General features: G+C 39.6%; 1 protein-coding gene across 2 annotated transcripts in view; it reads right to left on the minus strand.

Moving 5' to 3' along the window:
- Window positions 1–2,207: 2,207 nt before the first annotated feature.
- The window catches only part of YTHDC2 (YTH N6-methyladenosine RNA binding protein C2), a 33,841-nt gene continuing 17,266 nt past the window's right edge, over window positions 2,208–18,782 (minus strand). Inside the window, exons 18-31 of one of the 2 annotated variants that reach the window (XM_079995305.1) lie at window positions 18,402–18,507; window positions 16,937–17,056; window positions 16,284–16,556; window positions 14,684–14,810; window positions 13,031–13,236; window positions 12,286–12,481; window positions 11,247–11,356; window positions 9,657–9,949; window positions 8,118–8,180; window positions 7,274–7,451; window positions 5,920–6,123; window positions 4,705–4,887; window positions 4,305–4,408; window positions 2,208–3,898 (exon numbers count right to left, since the gene is read on the minus strand). In XM_079995305.1, coding sequence (XP_079851431.1) covers window positions 4,328–4,408; window positions 4,705–4,887; window positions 5,920–6,123; window positions 7,274–7,451; window positions 8,118–8,180; window positions 9,657–9,949; window positions 11,247–11,356; window positions 12,286–12,481; window positions 13,031–13,236; window positions 14,684–14,810; window positions 16,284–16,556; window positions 16,937–17,056; window positions 18,402–18,507 — 2,140 coding nt within the window. In that variant the 3' untranslated portion in view covers window positions 2,208–3,898; window positions 4,305–4,327. The remainder of the gene's footprint in view (window positions 3,899–4,304; window positions 4,409–4,704; window positions 4,888–5,919; window positions 6,124–7,273; window positions 7,452–8,117; window positions 8,181–9,656; window positions 9,950–11,246; window positions 11,357–12,285; window positions 12,482–13,030; window positions 13,237–14,683; window positions 14,811–16,283; window positions 16,557–16,936; window positions 17,057–18,401; window positions 18,508–18,782) is intronic. The other variant, XM_079995306.1, reaches the window with a different exon arrangement.

An 18,782-nucleotide genomic window follows, 5' to 3' on the forward strand; every position in this document is an offset into this window, starting at 1 on the left:
ACATTACCAACTGGGGAATGTTTCTTTAAGTTTGTATCATATATGCACATCTTAATTTAGCAGAATATTGGTCTGAGTGGGTAAGCCCCTACTCATAAACACACACACAAGGAGGCAAGTCAGATTTGTGGCTTTACTGTGGAATACATTCTGTCCTTTAGCTTTGTCAACGGTAGTTTTTCCACTGTCAAAGACCGCAATCCTAAACACACTTTGCTGGGAGTTAATCCTATTTAACTTCATGGGTCTTGCTTTTGTACAAATATACATAATGCTGGCTCCACGGTGACTGAACAAAGTACAATGAAGACCACCACTAAAAGACAGAGACCCCAATGATCCTATTTCATCCAACTTCTGTATAACTAAGCAATTGCTTGATATCATACAGGTCCTCTCACCCCCAAATTATGCAGATTGCCTGGAGTGCGATATATTCCCAAATATTGGCATCCCAAGATGGAGTGAATGCTTCTGCTTTAGAAATGTGTCGGTATATTCTAGAACCTTCCAAAGAATGCAAAGAGCAGGGAACAGATTCACTCAAAAAAGCAAACAGATACCAAGACTGGTTGCCAGTGCAATAGTACCATAAGAAGAGTATTTGTATTCCACATTACTGTACAAAAGTTTTGTTTTGTTTTTTTCATTTCTCCTCATAAACAGGGTCAGAAAAAAGGGGGGGGCTTCAATTACTTCCAAGAGAAGATGCCAGCATTAAACCTAGGGGCATTTCCAGAATGGCTTGCAGGGACAAAAAAGCAAACATGCTTTCCTGTATTAGAAGTCTCAAGGGCTTGGGCTAGCCATGGAAGTATCACAGCTTGAAAAGTGCTTTTGGAGAAGCGTTTTTTAAATTTTCAAATCGGAAAGAGTAAAAACTGATTTTGAGAAAAAAGTTCCATGCACGTAAAGGAGGCTCCCTGGCAGTTGAAGCTGCCCAAAATCTCAGTCCTCTATCCGAGAATTATAAAAGGCCAGATGCACTGTAGGCAAAAACCTTCTTCAACCAGGCCTTTGGCTGATTAACATCCAATACCCTTTTAAATGTGTTGAGAGAAGGGTTTGTTTTTCTTATTTTTCTTATATATTTTGTGTTTTTTATATTGCATTTTTTATGTTGTGAGTTGCCCAAAGATCTATGGATGAAGAACGGTATACAAATTTAATAAATATAAAGAAATAAATAAAGGCTGTTGACAAGGCAAGGTTATTAAATGAGCAAAGCAGGATAGTCTGTTAACTGCCACATACCACCTAGATCAGGTTTTTTTCACTGAAGTTCCCGCTTGTAATCCTTGGGACTCAGGTCTTGCCTCTTACCTCCTGCCACAGCTCTTCAAAACAGATCATGCTTTTGCTGCTTTCATTGTCACTGGAGAGCTCTGCTAGCTCCACTACCTAAGCCTCAGTGCTTTTCAACTATGCATTTGTTATTATTAAACTGTTTGTTCTTCACAGTGGTACCTCAGGTTAAGAACTTTGCTTCAGGATGAGAACAGAAATTGTGTGGCGGCAGTGCAGCGGCAGTGGGAGGCCCCATTAGCTAAAGTGGTACCTCAGGTTAAGAACAGTTTCAGGTTAAGAACGGACCTCCAGAACGAATTAAGTTCTTAACCCGAGGTACCACTGTATATGGAGCTAGAGAAGAGAGAGCTTCATTGATACACTCATATTTTATCCATCTTTGTTGTGACCCGTTTTGACTGTAATGCATGCAGAGAAAGAGGACTGGCTGTGAAAGGAACCGGGAACTTTTGGATTTTGAGATTTAGATAGGCCAACCCATAAAAATACATATGGACAGTAAAATACATATAGCAACTTGATATGTACACTTAGGAAGAAATATCTTGATTTCCAAACACTTGGAAACAGCTTTGTCTTTACCTATCATACTCCCCTAGTTTTCAGCACTATAGCCACTTTATTTATGAGCACACACCTCTGTTCCAGAGCAGAGCAGACATCATAGGAACCAGATTCTTCACTGGCTACTCATCTTTCGTTTTGATTAAAAGGCCCAGGTAGATAAGGAAAGACAAATGAACAGTGAACTATCAGTCCAGAACTTAATGACTGCTTAACCCTGTAGTAGTGTCTAGGAAAGGAGGACCCTTTAAGCTTACGCAGAATTAAGTCGTACTATGAAAAAGATTATTCAGCTTTTTAGAAGTCGATGAAATTCACTAACAGGAATAATAAACCTGTGTACATGTAAACTTTATTTAGGGGAGGAATGTACATACAACCCAACCATGCTGACACTATATTTTCATATAACTTATTATTATTTTGTGCTTTAGAAATATCTAGCCTATAGCAAAAAAGCATGTAACTGATCACATTTCCTTTGTACCCGAGAACAGCTGCACATGAATCCTGATCTTGAAGACATTTAGAAGAAACATGTAAGACAGCCTTCTTCCTAATTTCCTTTTTAAGCTATATTAGGTTACTGCAGTTTGTATATCAATGGTACCTGAAGAAGAACTAGAACAGAATACTTATTGTTGCTATATACAACCTGACAATGAATGCAATTTAACAATCAGATGTGAAGAACTAATTCTTGGTAGATATAGTGCTTTGATAAGAGGTTACTCTCTGCTGTAGAAATTGCTCCAAAACACCAATCAGCTAAAAACAAAATGGCTTTATTCTAAATACATCTTATTTCCAAGTTAAAACTGGTAAACTGGTAAATTACTGGCATTTGTTAGTAAAAATTAACAAGAAAATGCGACGAGATGTACAGAGGAACTCAATTACACATGCTCAAAAATCACAAATAAGTCAATCTATACATGAAAATGTAAAAAACCCTTAACAATGAAATGCAAAGCCAAGAAATTCAAATCCCAAATTCATGTAAAAGCTAATCCACTGTAGTTTTATCCTTTTATTAGTGGTTTGTGGCAAATAATTGCCTTTTTAACATTCTTAACTTAGAAGACTGCTCAGTAATTAAACCATCCCTGTTCAAATGCTCTGCAGAAAAGCTGATTTGGCCATCGTGCTTTTAAAAAATGAAACTACAGGAAAGAGACTGGGGGGGGCTGTACAAGCAAAGTACAACAGATTATATATTTGCACAATGTAGGAGGGAGCTATTTAGACAAATCAAGTCAAAAGAAATATGGCAAGTGAAAAAGAAAATCAAAAGGGCACACTACAAGGAACTTGTAGGCAATTTTGGGAAGAAGAAAAAAGTTGCTGGTGATTGTTTTAAGAGGAAGGCTAATCGAAACAAAATGGTTCCTTTCCTTCAAAACTGAAGAGGCTGTTCCTGATGCACCTGCTACAAGCAAAGAATTAGGAAATCCATGCCCATTTCTCCAAGCACATAATGGACACAGAATAAAGTCAAAATTAAAACACCCCAAAGCCAGCTTTCTGACAAAAGGCACTCATCATTTAAATTGGATTTAATCTGAGAGGAGGAGGCTCTTTTCACTGCTTTGTCTACTCAATGTTTTAGTCTAGTAGCAGGTGTTCCCAACCCTTTCAACTTCGAAGCTGTACCTCCATTTATTTTCCCTTGAGCCTTGTCGGAACAGGATTCTATCAAGATGAATATTACTCATTTTCCCCAGACCTACTGCTTTAAATTACAACACTGTTAAAATTTCAACAGCAGCTTTGGTCTGCTTTGGTGACCCACCATTTGGAGTTTGGGTGTCTTAACATTTGAAACTTCAAAGTGAATGAAAAAGAACAAACTTCTCAGTGAAAATAAGAGCAGTCCACATTGTTTCCTTCAAACCAGAACACAGAATCAAATCTAGTCTGTGCTAGAGGAATGCTGCTGACTGCCTGCAGCTCATTTCCCTCAGGCATTTCCTTCTTTAGGTGCACTGGTGATCTTAGCACATTATCTATTTCACAGGAGGTGGAACTGTGGAGGAGAACGACAAAGTTTTAAGTCTTTATTCGTCAAACAAAAACTTCTGCTTAATTTTGGCAAAGGACAATGTGGTTTTCTCAAGTGACCACTCTGTACATCAAGCTTTTTCTGGAAGAGCATTTTAAAACACAGGAAATTACTACGCTGGCCTTGCAATCTTCTGCTTCACTTGCCTGCTCTACTGGCCTTTCACTCTTCATCCTCCCTCCACAGCTGTCACCCTGGTGCAGTATTTTAGCTCCACTTCCCCCTCTCCTAGCCTTAAAATCTAGTGACATGTGGATCTATCCAATATTGCATCAATAACCACTTGAGAACAGCTACTACTTTCTCTAAGCTTCACCAACAGGGTTAGAAAACCTTCAAATTCATTCACATTCTCATCTGGAGAGTATACCTCAAAGGTTGCCCGTCGTATTTTCAATCAGCCGCATTTTTCTCTCCTAAAGGAATACGGTCCCAGAGCTGCAGCAACTGTTCACCAACCTGAGGTTCCAGTTCCTACACCAGGGAAGGGGAGAAAGTGATGGTGTTATAAGGCCCGGCTATAAAAAGGAGACCACTATATGGAAATGACAACTAGCCTCAGTAGAGGCTGCTTCAATTACAAAGCCGAAGTTACGTATTTCACTCTACAGGGAAATTTCTTACATCTTGATGTTATTTCAAATAGTGGGATAAAACTGGCCATTACCGGTTTTAAAAAATGAACTATATTCTTGACAGTGAAGACGGAGGGAATCAAGTAATCCATCCTTGAGCATATCCTTGTACTCAGAGCTGTAAAATCAACATACCTGGCCATCTCGACTTATTTGTACTTTCTTGTTGTCATTCCAAGGGTTGAGTAAGTGATGAGCAAACTGAAAAGGAAGACTTTCTTTCCGGATCCACTCCACCTTGAATACTCCTCCTAAGCCAGCAGAACCCCAATCCTGACTCTTCTCACGTCCAATCTCTGAAGACATTCGAGCAAAGCCCTACAACACATTTAAAATGTTAGAATCTAAATAAAACCAGTTTTTACTCTGTATTAAACACATCAGGTGGTATCCAAATCAGAGTAGGACCATTGAAACAAATTAACTGAAGTCCATCAATCTCAGTAGGTTTATTCCAAGTATGGCTTAGTTGGATAGCATCTATTCTCGATTAGTAGGGAAAAAAACCTGATAGGTTTATGGGGTGTCTTTTTATCCCAAGCTGACTTCTAATATTTCTTGGGGGAGCAGGATATCCAAAATAAAACCATGTGTGTTGTGTCAGGAGAATATTTTAATATGCTTCTTTGACCAGATTTTGCTTGAAAAAACCCACAGCATTTTTTTTACCTTAATACATTAATTCATAAAACAGAAACAGTGTTTTAGAAGTTGTTTTTCTATCTCAAGCCAAATTCAAATGCTTTGGTGCGGCAAAATGTCCCTCAATAAAGCCATGTGTAGTGCTGCAGAATGAGGCTACTTCGCTGCTTCTCTGGGTTGTTTTTTGCTTGAAAAACCACATGAATCTTAGTACTGTCTGGGGTAAAGATTCATTTATAAGAGTCAGCTGTTTTTCTTCAGGTGCTTAGTTGCCGCAGGTGCTTTTTGTTTACAAAAAAGAAAATGTAAATGTTAAGTGGCTGAAGTTTGGGGATACTGTTTACTACCATGTTTGAGAATGCTGTTTACTACCACGAAGATGAAAATAAGTTAGGAGGATTACATTGTGGATCTAGTTCTGTATAAATGTCACTCCCGGGGTGGATTTCAACCCCTTTTTTCATGTGAGGTTGCCTGTTTCTAGTAGGTTTCAGAGCCTTATTAAATGCCAGTCCTTTGTCAGATCACAACTTGGGTCCTTGAAAAATTAAGAAATTAACTCTACACACAAGTTGCCTATATTACGTCACTGGAGGAAGGAAAAGGACAAATTATAGAAAGGTAAATGTTGTGAATGTAGCAGATGTTGTTATAGTCTGGTAACAATTTTGCAACATACTCATCAACTTCAGTGTATCAATTTCTCACCTGAAAGTGTCCCGATCCCTGAACAGAAAATACTAAGTAAACAACACTGCTCTCCCAAAAGGCTCGATTCAGTTTTCGCTCATTACTTGGGGTTGTAGACCAAATCCCCTTCTGCTGTGAAATCTCAAGGTTTCTCAGGTTGCTGCTTTTCATAATGAAGTATCGAACTGGCATATTTGGTCTTGGAGAAGGAGACTTGGAGCCCTGCAAAAACAGATACCTTTTGTGATGTTTGGACACACTCAAACCCACTATGTCCCAGCAATTAACAGTAAGACCACAGCTGCACTACCTGGGGATAGGCTATGTTTTGGCTGGGTATTACATAACCAAGAACCATGGTACAACTTGTGGTTTTTCTGGAAAGAGATAAATCATGACCACAGATCTGAAGGTAACACTAAGGTTCAGCCCCGAGTACGATGGCAGAAGTATGACTGGAAGAGGAGCCTTGCAGCTGCAATCTTGTCTGCAGAAATCTACATGTTCATGCATTTGCACTAAGCCATGGTCTGTCTTAGCATTATATGAAAACCGGGTCAATGATTAGATACTTGTGGTTTTTTTTAAAGGTATTACCTTTAAAGATTTTTTTTAAGGTATTACCATACCATTCTTGTGGAAAGTAGTTCAATAGTTGGTATCTTTGATGTCAAAGGAATGCAAATACGAAACGTTGCAAATTAAGATAGTAATGCAATGTTTCAATACATCAAGTTGAATGTTATTGGGATCTCTAGCACAACTACAGTTTAGGGACAACCAAGCAGCTCTGCCCCTTCTGCCATCTGCTGTCAATAGGTCTCTAGAAGCAGCCTATACATTTAGGACCAGTTCTTGTTGAATCCCAAAAATCTTGTAGGATAAATGTACAGGTCATATTTTACCAAATGAAGTCAGCTCTGGTATCTAAGCAGAGCTGGTTTTCTGGCTCTTAGGGGAATGAATCAAGCACCATAGTCAACCAAAACTGAATTGAGGAGAGAGCAGGATTATACAAAAGCAGTCAGCTCTTTTAAAACTCTATGTTTTTAAACATTTCTATGGCTCTTGATTTAGCCTAAGATCTACCGATCCCTTAATTTTCTTCAATGATTCCCAAGGTATTTGTGTTTCTACTCTACATATAGACACAAAAACATCTGAGAGGGTACTCCTAGTTCAAGGTGGCAAAGAAATAAGTCATACAAATTTATCTGAAAGAGCTTAAACCATGTACTCCAGAAAAGGAAATCAAACCAGCGATATTTTCAAAATGTTTTCAGCTCCAGTGTACTATGTCTGATTTTATTATTTCAGCAAGCAGTCAGCAGCTTCCAAAAATTTAAAACAGGATGAAGAACAGCTACTGTACCTTCCCAGATGACGGAGGAGAAGGACTGGCACAGGGGCTGGGGAAACTGCTGCTGTCTGTAGATTTCACAGACGACTGGTCTGACCTATCATCTGTGCTTCGTTTGGAATGCAAAATGCTTCTCTCTTTGTATTTCAGGGGTTGGTGAAATGCTGGAGATGCAGACTTCATTAGAACTCTGTTAAGTTGAAAGCAGAAAACCATGTTTAATGGGGATCAAGCAATTCTAGGGAATTGATAGGAGACCGTGGCCCTCCAGATGTTGGGACTGCAACTCCCATGATCCCTGACCATTGTCCATGTTGGCCTGGGTTTGATGAGAGCTGGAATCTGACAGCATCTTGAAGAGCCACAGGTTGGCCTCCCCTGCTCTAAGAGGTTTCCTGAAGATGCCATCTGCTCACACTTATGGGGTTACAAACTCTGGTCGACAGGCGGAAGCAGTTTTTCTGTATATACTAGCAACCCAATATTCATCAAAAAGCGGCATAGGGACAAAGTCAGGCAAGCAAGGATAACAGGTTTCCAGACAAGTTATTCAGCAGCAGCAGCAGCAGAATGCACAGCAGCCGTTTGCCAGTTACCATTTATCACTGTGGAACTAGGTATGAGAAGGCAGACGGTGTAATGGCTGCTAGAATCAAATAGCACCAATGCCTTGTTATTTCCTTCCCCTGTAGTTCATATGAGCAAGTAATTTAAACTTTCTGGAGAAGGGACAGTGCAATTCACTATTTTTATATTTCCTTATTAAGCAATCTAGTCTATTTATTTTTCTCTTGTCAAATTGCCTTTGTACTCTTTGAAGTGTGCTTTTTAAAAGCTTTAAAAATTGGAACGTTACCTTAATATTGTATTGTTCTGTTCTTTGTTTATATCATAGCTTAAAGTTGCTTTGGGGGGATTTCTGAAAGAGAAAACGGCTATATATTTTCAAGTTGTTTTAGAGACATTTTACAAACATGTTAAAGACTAAGTTCATATTATGCTCAAGTCCTTCATAAATACTCCTTTGCTTTCCTATATATTTGTGGTTCTTGCTGTTTGTTTTTAAATATTGCAGAGAAATAAATACAGTGGTACCTCGGGTTACATACACTTCATGTTACATACTCCACTAACCCAGAAATATTACCTCGGGTTAAGAACTTTGCTTCAGGATGAGAACAGAAGTTGTGCTCCAGCGGCGCAGCAGCAGCAAGAGGCCCCATTAGCTAAAGTGGTGCTTCAGGGTAAGAACAGTTTCAGGTTAAGAACGGACCTCTGGAACGAATTAAGTACTTAACCTGAGGTACCACTGTATTGTTGAACAATAAGCTTTTTTTGTTAACGCTGTTTATTTTTTTAACTACTCTGTTAGCCATCAATGTTGTTTGAAAACTAATTTAAAAATTATGAAAAATCGTTTTGAATATGTTCCAGTATTATTAGATTACCTTTTTAATGATGCTGAAATTACGTTAAGCTTGAACAGTAGCATACTTGTGTCTGTTACACATGACAAGTCTTATTTTTAGCAGTATATTCTAAAAAAATTTTAAAAACTCATGTATGTATGTGCACATATATATGTGTGAGAGAGGGAGTATGTGCATACCCCCATAATATAAAACTGGGATTCCATGAAGTATTTTTACATATAAAGTTTTGTGTTTGTAATTCTGCCCTCCTCAATGGCCTTACCCGACCAGGCAGGAGAGGCAATCTTGAAAAGTTCAGAGGAGGGGGACTCAATTAAGCTTCGGTCCAGCTATCCCTATTTTGTCCTAATGCATTTTAGTAAAGCTTCAGATATTTTGGTCCGTGGAAGCAACAAGTCAACAAAAATGCAAGGAAGATTTAGGCAGGCGTAGAACCTCAGATTCCACTTCTATTTGCAAAAGACGCACAATCACAATATGACTTTCTATGGGCATGAACTGTCAGGCTAGGTCAGGAGCCTAAACACAAGTCAAGAACAGAAAGGAACTCTCCCTCCATCAAGAAAGGCAATGTATTAGTTTGAGGTGACCCAACTGTGGGTTTGTAACTGCTGAGGGACAAGCAATGAGTGGACACAGAGAGGAGAGCTTATGCCACCTCTGGTTCTCTCCTGCTAGGGAAAAAACTACAGCTTCATCCCTTCTTGCTACTTGTAAAGCAGGGATGGCCAACCAACAGCCCTCTGTATGTTGCTGAACTACAATTCCCATCATCCCAGATCACTGGCCATCCTAGCTGAGGTTGATGGGAGTTGGGAGTTTCAAAAAATGTGGAGGGCCAAGGTGAGCTTTAAAGCATACAGACACCTCACGGGGTCAAACCCTTTGCACACTATGTGCTTCCTATTCACGGCAGGCACAGAGCACAGTACTGCGGACAGTACTATCCACTAGATACTGACCTTTCAGCATTAAAAGCATCGTCTGCAAATTCTGCTTCTGCTGAGCTTTTTCGGCTAGTGTTTGATCTCCATGAAGACGCTAGAGGAAGTTCTTCAGATGACATGGGTCTTGGTCTTTGCCCAATTCCCGAAGGCTGCTGTAGACCTGCAGACTGTTCTTCAGTGCTTAAAACAGCAATGATTGCTCGTATGGTTGCCTCATCAACTTGAGACCAGGGCTTTGAAGGAGCTCTCATGCGCCGTAAAAATAAACTATGCCATTTTTGCCTCAATTGCAGTAGGAGGCTAGCAGCCTGTAATAAATATATATATAATTTTATATATATATATATATATATATGTCTTGGAGACCCTTCCAAGAACGCTTGGTGAACCCTTTATTGATTATAAGTGTATTAAATAGTTTTGATAACTCCAGTACTTTGAGGAAGTTTGATGTCAGCAACATGATTCCTGAAAACATCCTTTTGTTCCAAAGTATTTGGAAGATTTTTTTTAAAAAGTATTTTAATTAATACTTCATTCCTCTGTTATATCTGTAACCATGCTCATCAGCAAAGAATTTCAAGTTTTTCAACTGGGATGATTATTCTCATAGTGATAGAGGAAGAACTGGGATAGGTCCAGAATTAAACTGCCCCTGCATGGCTTTCTTGCAGCACCGTTTACATAAGTGAAAGGACATGAATGGCAAAGGAAGAGGGAGTTTAATCTAAATCAACATCAATAAATGGTTGAAACATCTGCTCTATCCACCCAGGCGAAGTGCACAGGTTTATGTGTCCCGTCCCTACCTCCAACCTCCATACATTCATCAAATCTGGAGCTTCCATTTAGCCTGTAGAGATAGTAGCCTCTATAATGGACACGTATAGATCAATCTAACCACTTCTAAAGTCATCTAAGTCAGTGGCCATCACCACATTTTAGGATAGCAAATACCATGTTAATTATGCATTCTCTCAATCTAAAGCCAATTAATTTAATTTAACTGAGAGAGAGGGGAAAATACCTCCAACGACTTTCTTCACATCATGTATGATGTTATAAAAACACACTAAGGTCCCCTTGCTGTTTATTTAAAATAATAATAATAATCATCATCATCATCATCATCATTATCATTATCATTAATTTTATTTGTACCCCACCCATCCAACTAGGTATTAATTCCACATATTGGTGAAGACCAAGCCCCAGCTCCCTGCTGATCTCTCCCAACTAAGTCCTCCAAACATTTTAACCTTTTTTCATATGGAAATGGTTCCAATCCCTTTGTTTAATTTATTTTGACTCCCCTTTTTGTGCACCATTTCCTACTGTACAACAGTGGGGTTTTTGTTTGTTTAGATGCAGTATCTAGAACATATATTTTAATGTGGTCACATCATAGATTTATAAAAAGTGATTATGATGCTGGGTGGTGGCAATATTGAAAATGAGAGAGAAAAGAGTTCTGTTTCATTCAGTGGTCAGTTTTTGAGCCTGGAATCCTAATTTTAAGTCATTTTGAGGTCAAAATGCTGAAAGCAATTCTCAAGACTGAGTTTTTCCTTTCAATTTTTTTCAGATGAACCATGAAGTACGCACCTCTGGGTCTAATTTGAAATGAAGCCATTCATCCAGTTTCAAGGCAGCCAAGTTAGCAGTAGTTCTGTCTTCCATCTCACTATCACTGCTGTCATTAGGAACACCATCCACTATATTAGAGAAAGGCAGATCTCAGACAGTAACATTTACTGTACTCCGTACTTAAACCAACAACAATTATGAGATGTACGCATTCTTAATATGCATCAAGATTAATCTGCTAACTTCCTACCTTGGTGCCTGGTTCAGAAGCTTCAGCTAATGCAAAATGCAGCTGCTAGGTGACTTAGTGGACACCCAGACTGCCATGTTACACCAGTCTTGTAAGATCTGCACTCACTCCCTATTAGCTACTGAAGCAAGTTCAAGGTTTTGTTGTTGACATTTAAAGCGCTAAATAACTTGAGAACAGGATACCTAGCAACACAGAAGTGGGCCTTCCCAACGACAGCACTTACTCTCTGGAATGAGGTGGTGACAGTCATGACATTTAAGATCTTACAGTTACCCAAGTTTTCCGGGACTCCAACTCATTTCTTTCTTTCTTTCTTTCTTTCTTTCTTTCTTTCTTTCTTTCTTTCTTTCTTTGTACTCTGCTTAGTTTTATTTGCAATATACAGCTGCATTTTGCTTTTATCTCATTTACTTAACAGGTTAGCTTATATGACAGTAACCACATTCATATTTATTTTAACAAAGCATTAAGAAAACGAACTGTTTGGTAGTGCTGCTAAAGGCAAGACAATCTACACTTTCTTCCCAATAGTGAGGTGCTTTCCCTGCAAGAAAACAATGTATGAAGCTGCTTCCAGACTTCAAAATAATGAACAGAACCCAACAATCTGTTTGAATTTAAGAGGGAAAAATGAGATGAACAAGTGCCAATTTTTCATTCCCCATTCCATTATTAAAAAAATGTTTATTTTACTTTAGCGCAGGAAACAAAAAGCTCTTAACAACTGCTAACACAAGTCAACAAGTGGATTAGATGTACCTACACATGCATATTAAAACCATGTTTCTTATTCTAGCACTATACCTCTGAAGGAGGAAGGCTCCTGCAAAGCATTACTTGGCAGCCTAGCTGATCCACAGAAGAGGGCCACAGTGACTGGCGTCACAGTTGAGCAGCACCTGATATTGGCTATGCGGTGGGCTCTTGTCATTTCATCGTATATGAGCCAGTCCGTGGGAAGTGCCTGAATAGCTGCCACTTGACCATTCGCTGGAGGAATCTGTTAGGCAGTAACACAGAAGGAACAGAATTGCTTCTTTCGGTTCGATAAAAAGGGACAATTTAAAACATCCATTTGCAAGCAAACTTTCCCCAGCCTGCTGAAGAAAATGGGCAGGGAGTACCCAATGCGCAGCATTGCTGAATCTAAACCATTGTGAACCTCCTCATTGGTGTATGGGAGACTATGGGAGCATATAAAACACACAAAAAGCTATGCAAAACAAAAGTACATGGTCAGGTAGCCTGAAGAAAGGGTAAAATCCTGCTGCCTGAGGTGGGATGCACAGTCCACATGAGGAATGCTGTACAAAGCCTTTACAACACAAACGTTCTGAAACAAGATCAGGTAATACCATTTGGTGCTAAAACAAGTTTAGCAAAGAAACTCAGCAAAGGCTTGTGCCACCTTATTTTACTAGTTCTCTGCTTCCTCGTTAAGAATAGCAACTGGTATCGGTCATGGGTTGTTATTATTTAAAATACGTTTCTAAATAAACAAAGCATTCAAAGCTCACGGAAGAACTGAGGTTCCCAGATCTCTTCTTACCTTTTTATACTGGGGCTGGCTAAGAACAGAGGTAGGATGAAATCTAACTTTTTTTTCTTTTGGCCCAGTCAAAACAATGTTCTCTCTGTCAACATGAACTATATTGGGGTACATTCCAGCTACTAAGGCACCTTTCACCACAGCCCAGTTCTCAGAGTTGGTGTTAACATCTCTTATGTCGCCACCACCTCTGGCCCTTACAAAACCTAGAAAGAAAAAAAAGAAAGAAATGTATGTCCTGCTAATTAAGAAAGCTATTATTAACTTCAGAGACGCATTTCAGGGATAGCCTTTTTAGCTCCCACGCTGTCATTAACAGTATACCATTCTGAGCAGTGTAACTCAGGCATTTGGTTGCAAAAGATCTTGTCTTGGTTGCAGAATGGGAGAATAAAAGTTCTTTTGCACTAGAACAAACAACACCCAAACACAGCATTTTCTCATTTAACTCAGGACACAATCTTGCCTGCTGAAACTTACAGAAACATCATTCCTGTCAGGGACTGGGCAAAGGAGGAATGGTGAAGACTGCCTCCCCAGCCTGACCCTTCCGGAGAAGAAGACAGTTCATAATTACTACAGGGGTTTGAGGGAGGCAAATGAGGGGGGAAGCTGGGAAATAATGGAAGAGGAGGAAAAAGAAACACCAGAGGGGGGACAGCTGACAGACACAGTGTCTTTAGAAAGCTTTCCAGACCTGCCCCCTCCCAGAACCCGGCGAGCCTTGAAAGTAGTAGAGCAAAGGGCTCAGAAGCAAAGGGTCCTCAGCACCACCCGTAGGAGACAAGGTGATGAATGAGGAAGTGGGAGAAAAAGGGGGTGGAGAGTCACTTGGGACAACACCATTATTCCAAGAGGCTGTGTTCCAATCCTCTCTCTGTAAATATTGAATAAAAAGTAGATGGTAAGGACTTTTCCTTGTCTTATCCGTTCCTGGCAACCTGCCGTGGGAGTTGGATCCTCTGACGCCTGACAATTCCCCTTAAAATACCTCATTTGAGTTTTCTGTGCTCCTGAGCCAAACTCAAAAATATTAGCTCATTTTGAATTAAAACTAGCTCTTAGCTTTGATGAGTTATCAGGCTTATTTATTTTTACCCTACTCTCCAGCTGGAAAACACTCCCAAAGTGGTTTACAATAATCATTAGTAAGGATGTTCCCATCTACGGTCTAAAAGACATGCTGGAAGAGGAAAAGGAATTGGGAGAGAAGATGAAAAAAGCAAACTCAGCCACTACTTCTTAATTGCAAACCTCATTTTAACATGGAGGCTTGAAGCAAGGATAGGACCAGTTCTCCCTCTAATCAACACATAGCCATTTGTTAGGATAACAGAACAGTAAGCATTCACTACACAATCTACACAGCAAATATTACTAGTGTAACCACAAATACACATAACTGGGGCATATTTACAATCCACTGCAACAGCATAACACCTCAAATTGTGGTAACAAGTGGAATATGCTTTCAGTGTAAGTAAACCAAAGGTTTGGTTGTAGGATTACTGCTCCAAAATAAACCTCAAAAGATAGCAACTGTATCCCTGATCATATACATAGGAATCAATAGTACAGTGAAATCCAGGAAAAAAGCTTGAAGACTTTGTGGGGCAGATTTCAGGTTAATAAATATACAGATATATATTTTACCTGATGCTCTGAGTTGCCCAAGCAGCTGTGTTCTCATTCCTATGATAATCTCCATTGTTGCCTGAGAAAGGAAATTCTTCTCACAAAAAGCTCGTTCCCAGCCATCGCTTCGTGCCTTTTGCCATGCCTGCAAAACAAGTTGATTTAAAAGAACTTTCAGAGTAGTTAATGTTTCTTCAGTGACTATTTAGAATGCAACCCCTGACAAACACACATTTCACGATGTTCAGATCATTAGTATAGAAAGCCTTGATTTATAGAATAACAGTAATTTATCTATGGTGTTGCTATGATATCACACAATTCACAGGCAGATTGCTCTGCCCACCTGTCAAAATCTCTTGCTGTCCCCGCAATCTCATCTGACTACAGGAGAGGTGGGGAATGAGTTCTTTTTGCAACAGTCAGGGCATAAGCCTGACGTAGTATAAGTCCCAAGTGCTCTGAGCCAGTGAGAAAGAAACAGAACACATTTGGGGAATACCCAATTCTTGAAGGCTTCTCTCTACATTGTTCAACTACCAGAACGTTGCTAGGAACAGCTATACTACTCTGCAAAGAAGAATCCAAGTGGTTCCCCCCCCCCCCGCATCAATGGGCAGATGAGGAAATACGGGTAGTATGCTATTAACCTTTCTCCTTAGCATCATGGATAAAAGGAACTTTAATTAATCCTTACTTAATCATAATATTAGAACAATCCATCTCACTGCAAGGAGGGGATGGGGAAATACTTTTCCCATAGCATAGCTTCCAACATTATCTGTGTACAATAATTAAACTTAAAAACAAGAGATTCATGGAAAAATGGAGATGAACCAGGTGATTAAAGCCATGGCTCAATGGAAATTAGAAACTCATCTTTTCTGATTGTTAAAACAATGCTAGGTAAAGGTAAAGGTACCCCTGCCCGTACGGGCCAGTCTTGACAGACTCTGGGGTTGTGCGCCCATCTCACTTAAGAGGCCAGGGGCCAGCGCTGTCCGGAGACACTTCCGGGTCACGTGGCCAGCGTGACATCGCTGCTCTGGTGAGCCAGAGTCGCACACGGAAACGCCGTTTACCTTCCCGCTGGTAAGCGGTCCCTATTTATCTACTTGCACCCGGAGGTGCTTTCGAACTGCTAGGTTGGCAGGCGCTGGGACCGAGCAGCGGGAGCGCACCCCGCCGCAGGGATTCGAACCGCCGACCTTTCGATCGGCAAGCCCTAGGCGCTGAGGCTTTAACCCACAGCACCACCTGCGTCACAAAAGCTGGGCTTGCATATCTCCAAGCAGCCCACCCTCAGACTTAGTTTAGAGCAATAGCCGTCTTATAAAGCAAAGGCCAAAGGAAGACAATACACACACAATACACACACTGCTTTTCCAGCTAGCAGCCGTGTAAAAGGGGAACAAGTGGCAGGTGGCAAGGAGCAAGGGAGGGAGACAAGAAGAGCAGCCATAGCAGACAAGGTGTACAAAGGCTTAGTAATTGCCCTCCAATAACATTAGTTTACTAGACTGCACTAGGTAGCATTTCAAGATGTGTTAATCCTTGCTTTCTGATACATTTCACAAAGATCATAAGTGTTTTGGGGGTTTTTGTAGACTCGCAATACCTGGAAAGCCCGGAGAAGAGCCATATGGTCACTAAATGTTCCTGCAGTAAATCTTTTTCTACACAGCATGGCTGCACGCTTTTGAGAGGCCTGTGTAGGTAACACAAATGGGTCGCGGTATGCAAGGGTACATGCTATTGTCAGAATAGGATCCAGGCACTTCAGAACAACGGCGCACAGCACCATTTTGCCAAGATGAGGTTCTACTGGTAAGTCAGCCAGATGATAGCCAAGTTCTGTCAGATCCTCCCAGGTATCCATAGCATCTATTGTCTATTTTTTAAAAGAGCAAACAAAATCAGCGTACAAAGAAATGCACATTTCAAAAGCGGGTAACGACTAGACTCCAAATTTCAATTAGCTTAGCAACTATTTATCTTGTCGTGGCTTCATCTGAAAATGCAAGTGAATTGTTTCATACAAACAATTCAAACACAGACTCGTGTAAAGCCACTTTTGATCAGATATTTCCAGGGCAAAGTTCAGAGGAGAAGTATTAAGTAGGGCACTGATGAAATTGGGAAAGGTGCTTACGGAATTTTTTCAGAGCTAGTAATTTCAGTAGTTATGCAAAAAATTAGTGTTTTAGGAATCATTATAAAAGCAGATAATAAATAAAAATACAGGGACAAGAATAGCTTTATTTTACTCACCTTAAGCATCTGTACAGCATTTCTTATGATTAAAGCAGGAGGTGGTTCTGGAGCTTTCATCAAGAAGTCAGCAATTGGACAGTTGATGGGAGCTAGCAATTTTGTATGCAAACAAAGCTCCTAGAAATTAAGACATGTTTCAGAAAAACCAGAATACACAATATAATGTCCTTATATTGAATGAATTTACTTTATTACGGTCACAGACCAGCATAAGCAAAACATCTAAATAAAAAGCATAACAGTATCTCTAAGCAGATAATTATTAAATTAATTGGGAGCAAGAACCAAACGTAGATTAAAACATATACATAGAATACTTGATTAAGCATAGATATATTAAACAATGTGCTTGTAGTGCAACTCTATACTTGTCTGTTCAGAAACGCCTTGGATTCCAATGGGATTTCTTTAAGTAAAGTGGGTATATGTTTACAGGATTAATTAGTTACTTTTTTTCCCCAAGTATTAGCTCAGTAAATGCATAGGAGAAAAACTGATTGCTCCCTAGTACTTAACAAACTCTTATGCCAGTCTGACATTTGAAAATGTGTGAACTAAAACACACAAAATCAAATATTCAGCTTTAATCACCCCTGATCCAAAACATGTAGTAAAGCTGCAACAAAAATAAAGAAACTAAGAATATTCACACTTTCACTATAGCAAGTCTGCAGTAAAAGCAGATTTTTATCTTAAACCTATATAATTGCTCTACTGAAAAGCAAGTACCACCAAATTCAGTGGGATCAAGGAATCCTGCCTACGATTGCACCTTAAGGTGCAATCAATTGCTCATTTCTACTTAAGCCTTGATATATAAAAAGCAGCTAAAGAAAAATGTTTGCTTGTGACATTCTACAGACATTCTGTGCTAACTCATACAATGTTGTTCATGCAAAGGAATGCAAATAGGCAAACAAAACCAGCAACACCATCATCAGTGACTACCACTGGACACAACACTGCAACATTGTCCAAGGCTGCTTTTTGGTATGATGTGAAGTAGAGGTGCAGGACACCTCTTAATACTGATCAAACTTCCACAAGTATTATATAGAAATACAATGGGTTATTTTAGACTCTTTTAAAATTGAGGTGTCCTATGGTAAGTGCTTCAAACAGCAACCTTCCACGTACTGGTCGTGTTCACACATCCTGATAAAGCATAGCTTAGCGTGACATGTATAAAGAAGAACTCTTGCATATTCTTCCCAACCAGCTGGGAAGCAAACGTCAATAGTTTCCAATACCATGAAGCCTGAACCATTTCTCAGTCTCCAGAGGCTGCAGCTCCAAGTAAACTGGTGGGAGGACAGAAATTAAAAGGAAACAAACAATTCTAAACCATGGTTTGGAGTCTAAACTATGGTTAGCACAAGTCATGGTTTGGCTTGAAGGTTGAGTGGGACCACTGTGTTATAAAAACCTCTTTGGACTTAACAATACAAGAAAGATCACTAACCTGTAGTGGCATTCTTAGTAGTTCTGGGGTCTGAAATTCCAGCATATTTTGAAATCTGAGTCTACTAAAAAGTCGGAAACAAATTCCAGGTCGACAACGTCCTGCCCTTAGAAACAGTAAGTATTATTTAAGGTAAGTCAATACATAGAAGAGTAGAATTTTAAAAATCAAAGCAGGAAAAAGAGATGTTGAAAGTAGAAAGTAGATTTCATAAATAAGCTCTTTCAGAAGTGTCATTCATTATAACTTTTGCCTGAAGGGCTCAAATTAATTGGAAATGTAACATGCGCTTCTTAAGAATACTACAATATAAATTTTAAACACAGGGCTGGTATGTGATCCAAAGTGAATAGTGTGAAAAGCACAACCAGGTGACTCCAA

This window comes from Podarcis cretensis (genome assembly GCF_951804945.1).
Source record: "Podarcis cretensis genome assembly, chromosome: 11".
NCBI lineage: Eukaryota > Metazoa > Chordata > Lepidosauria > Squamata > Lacertidae > Podarcis > Podarcis cretensis.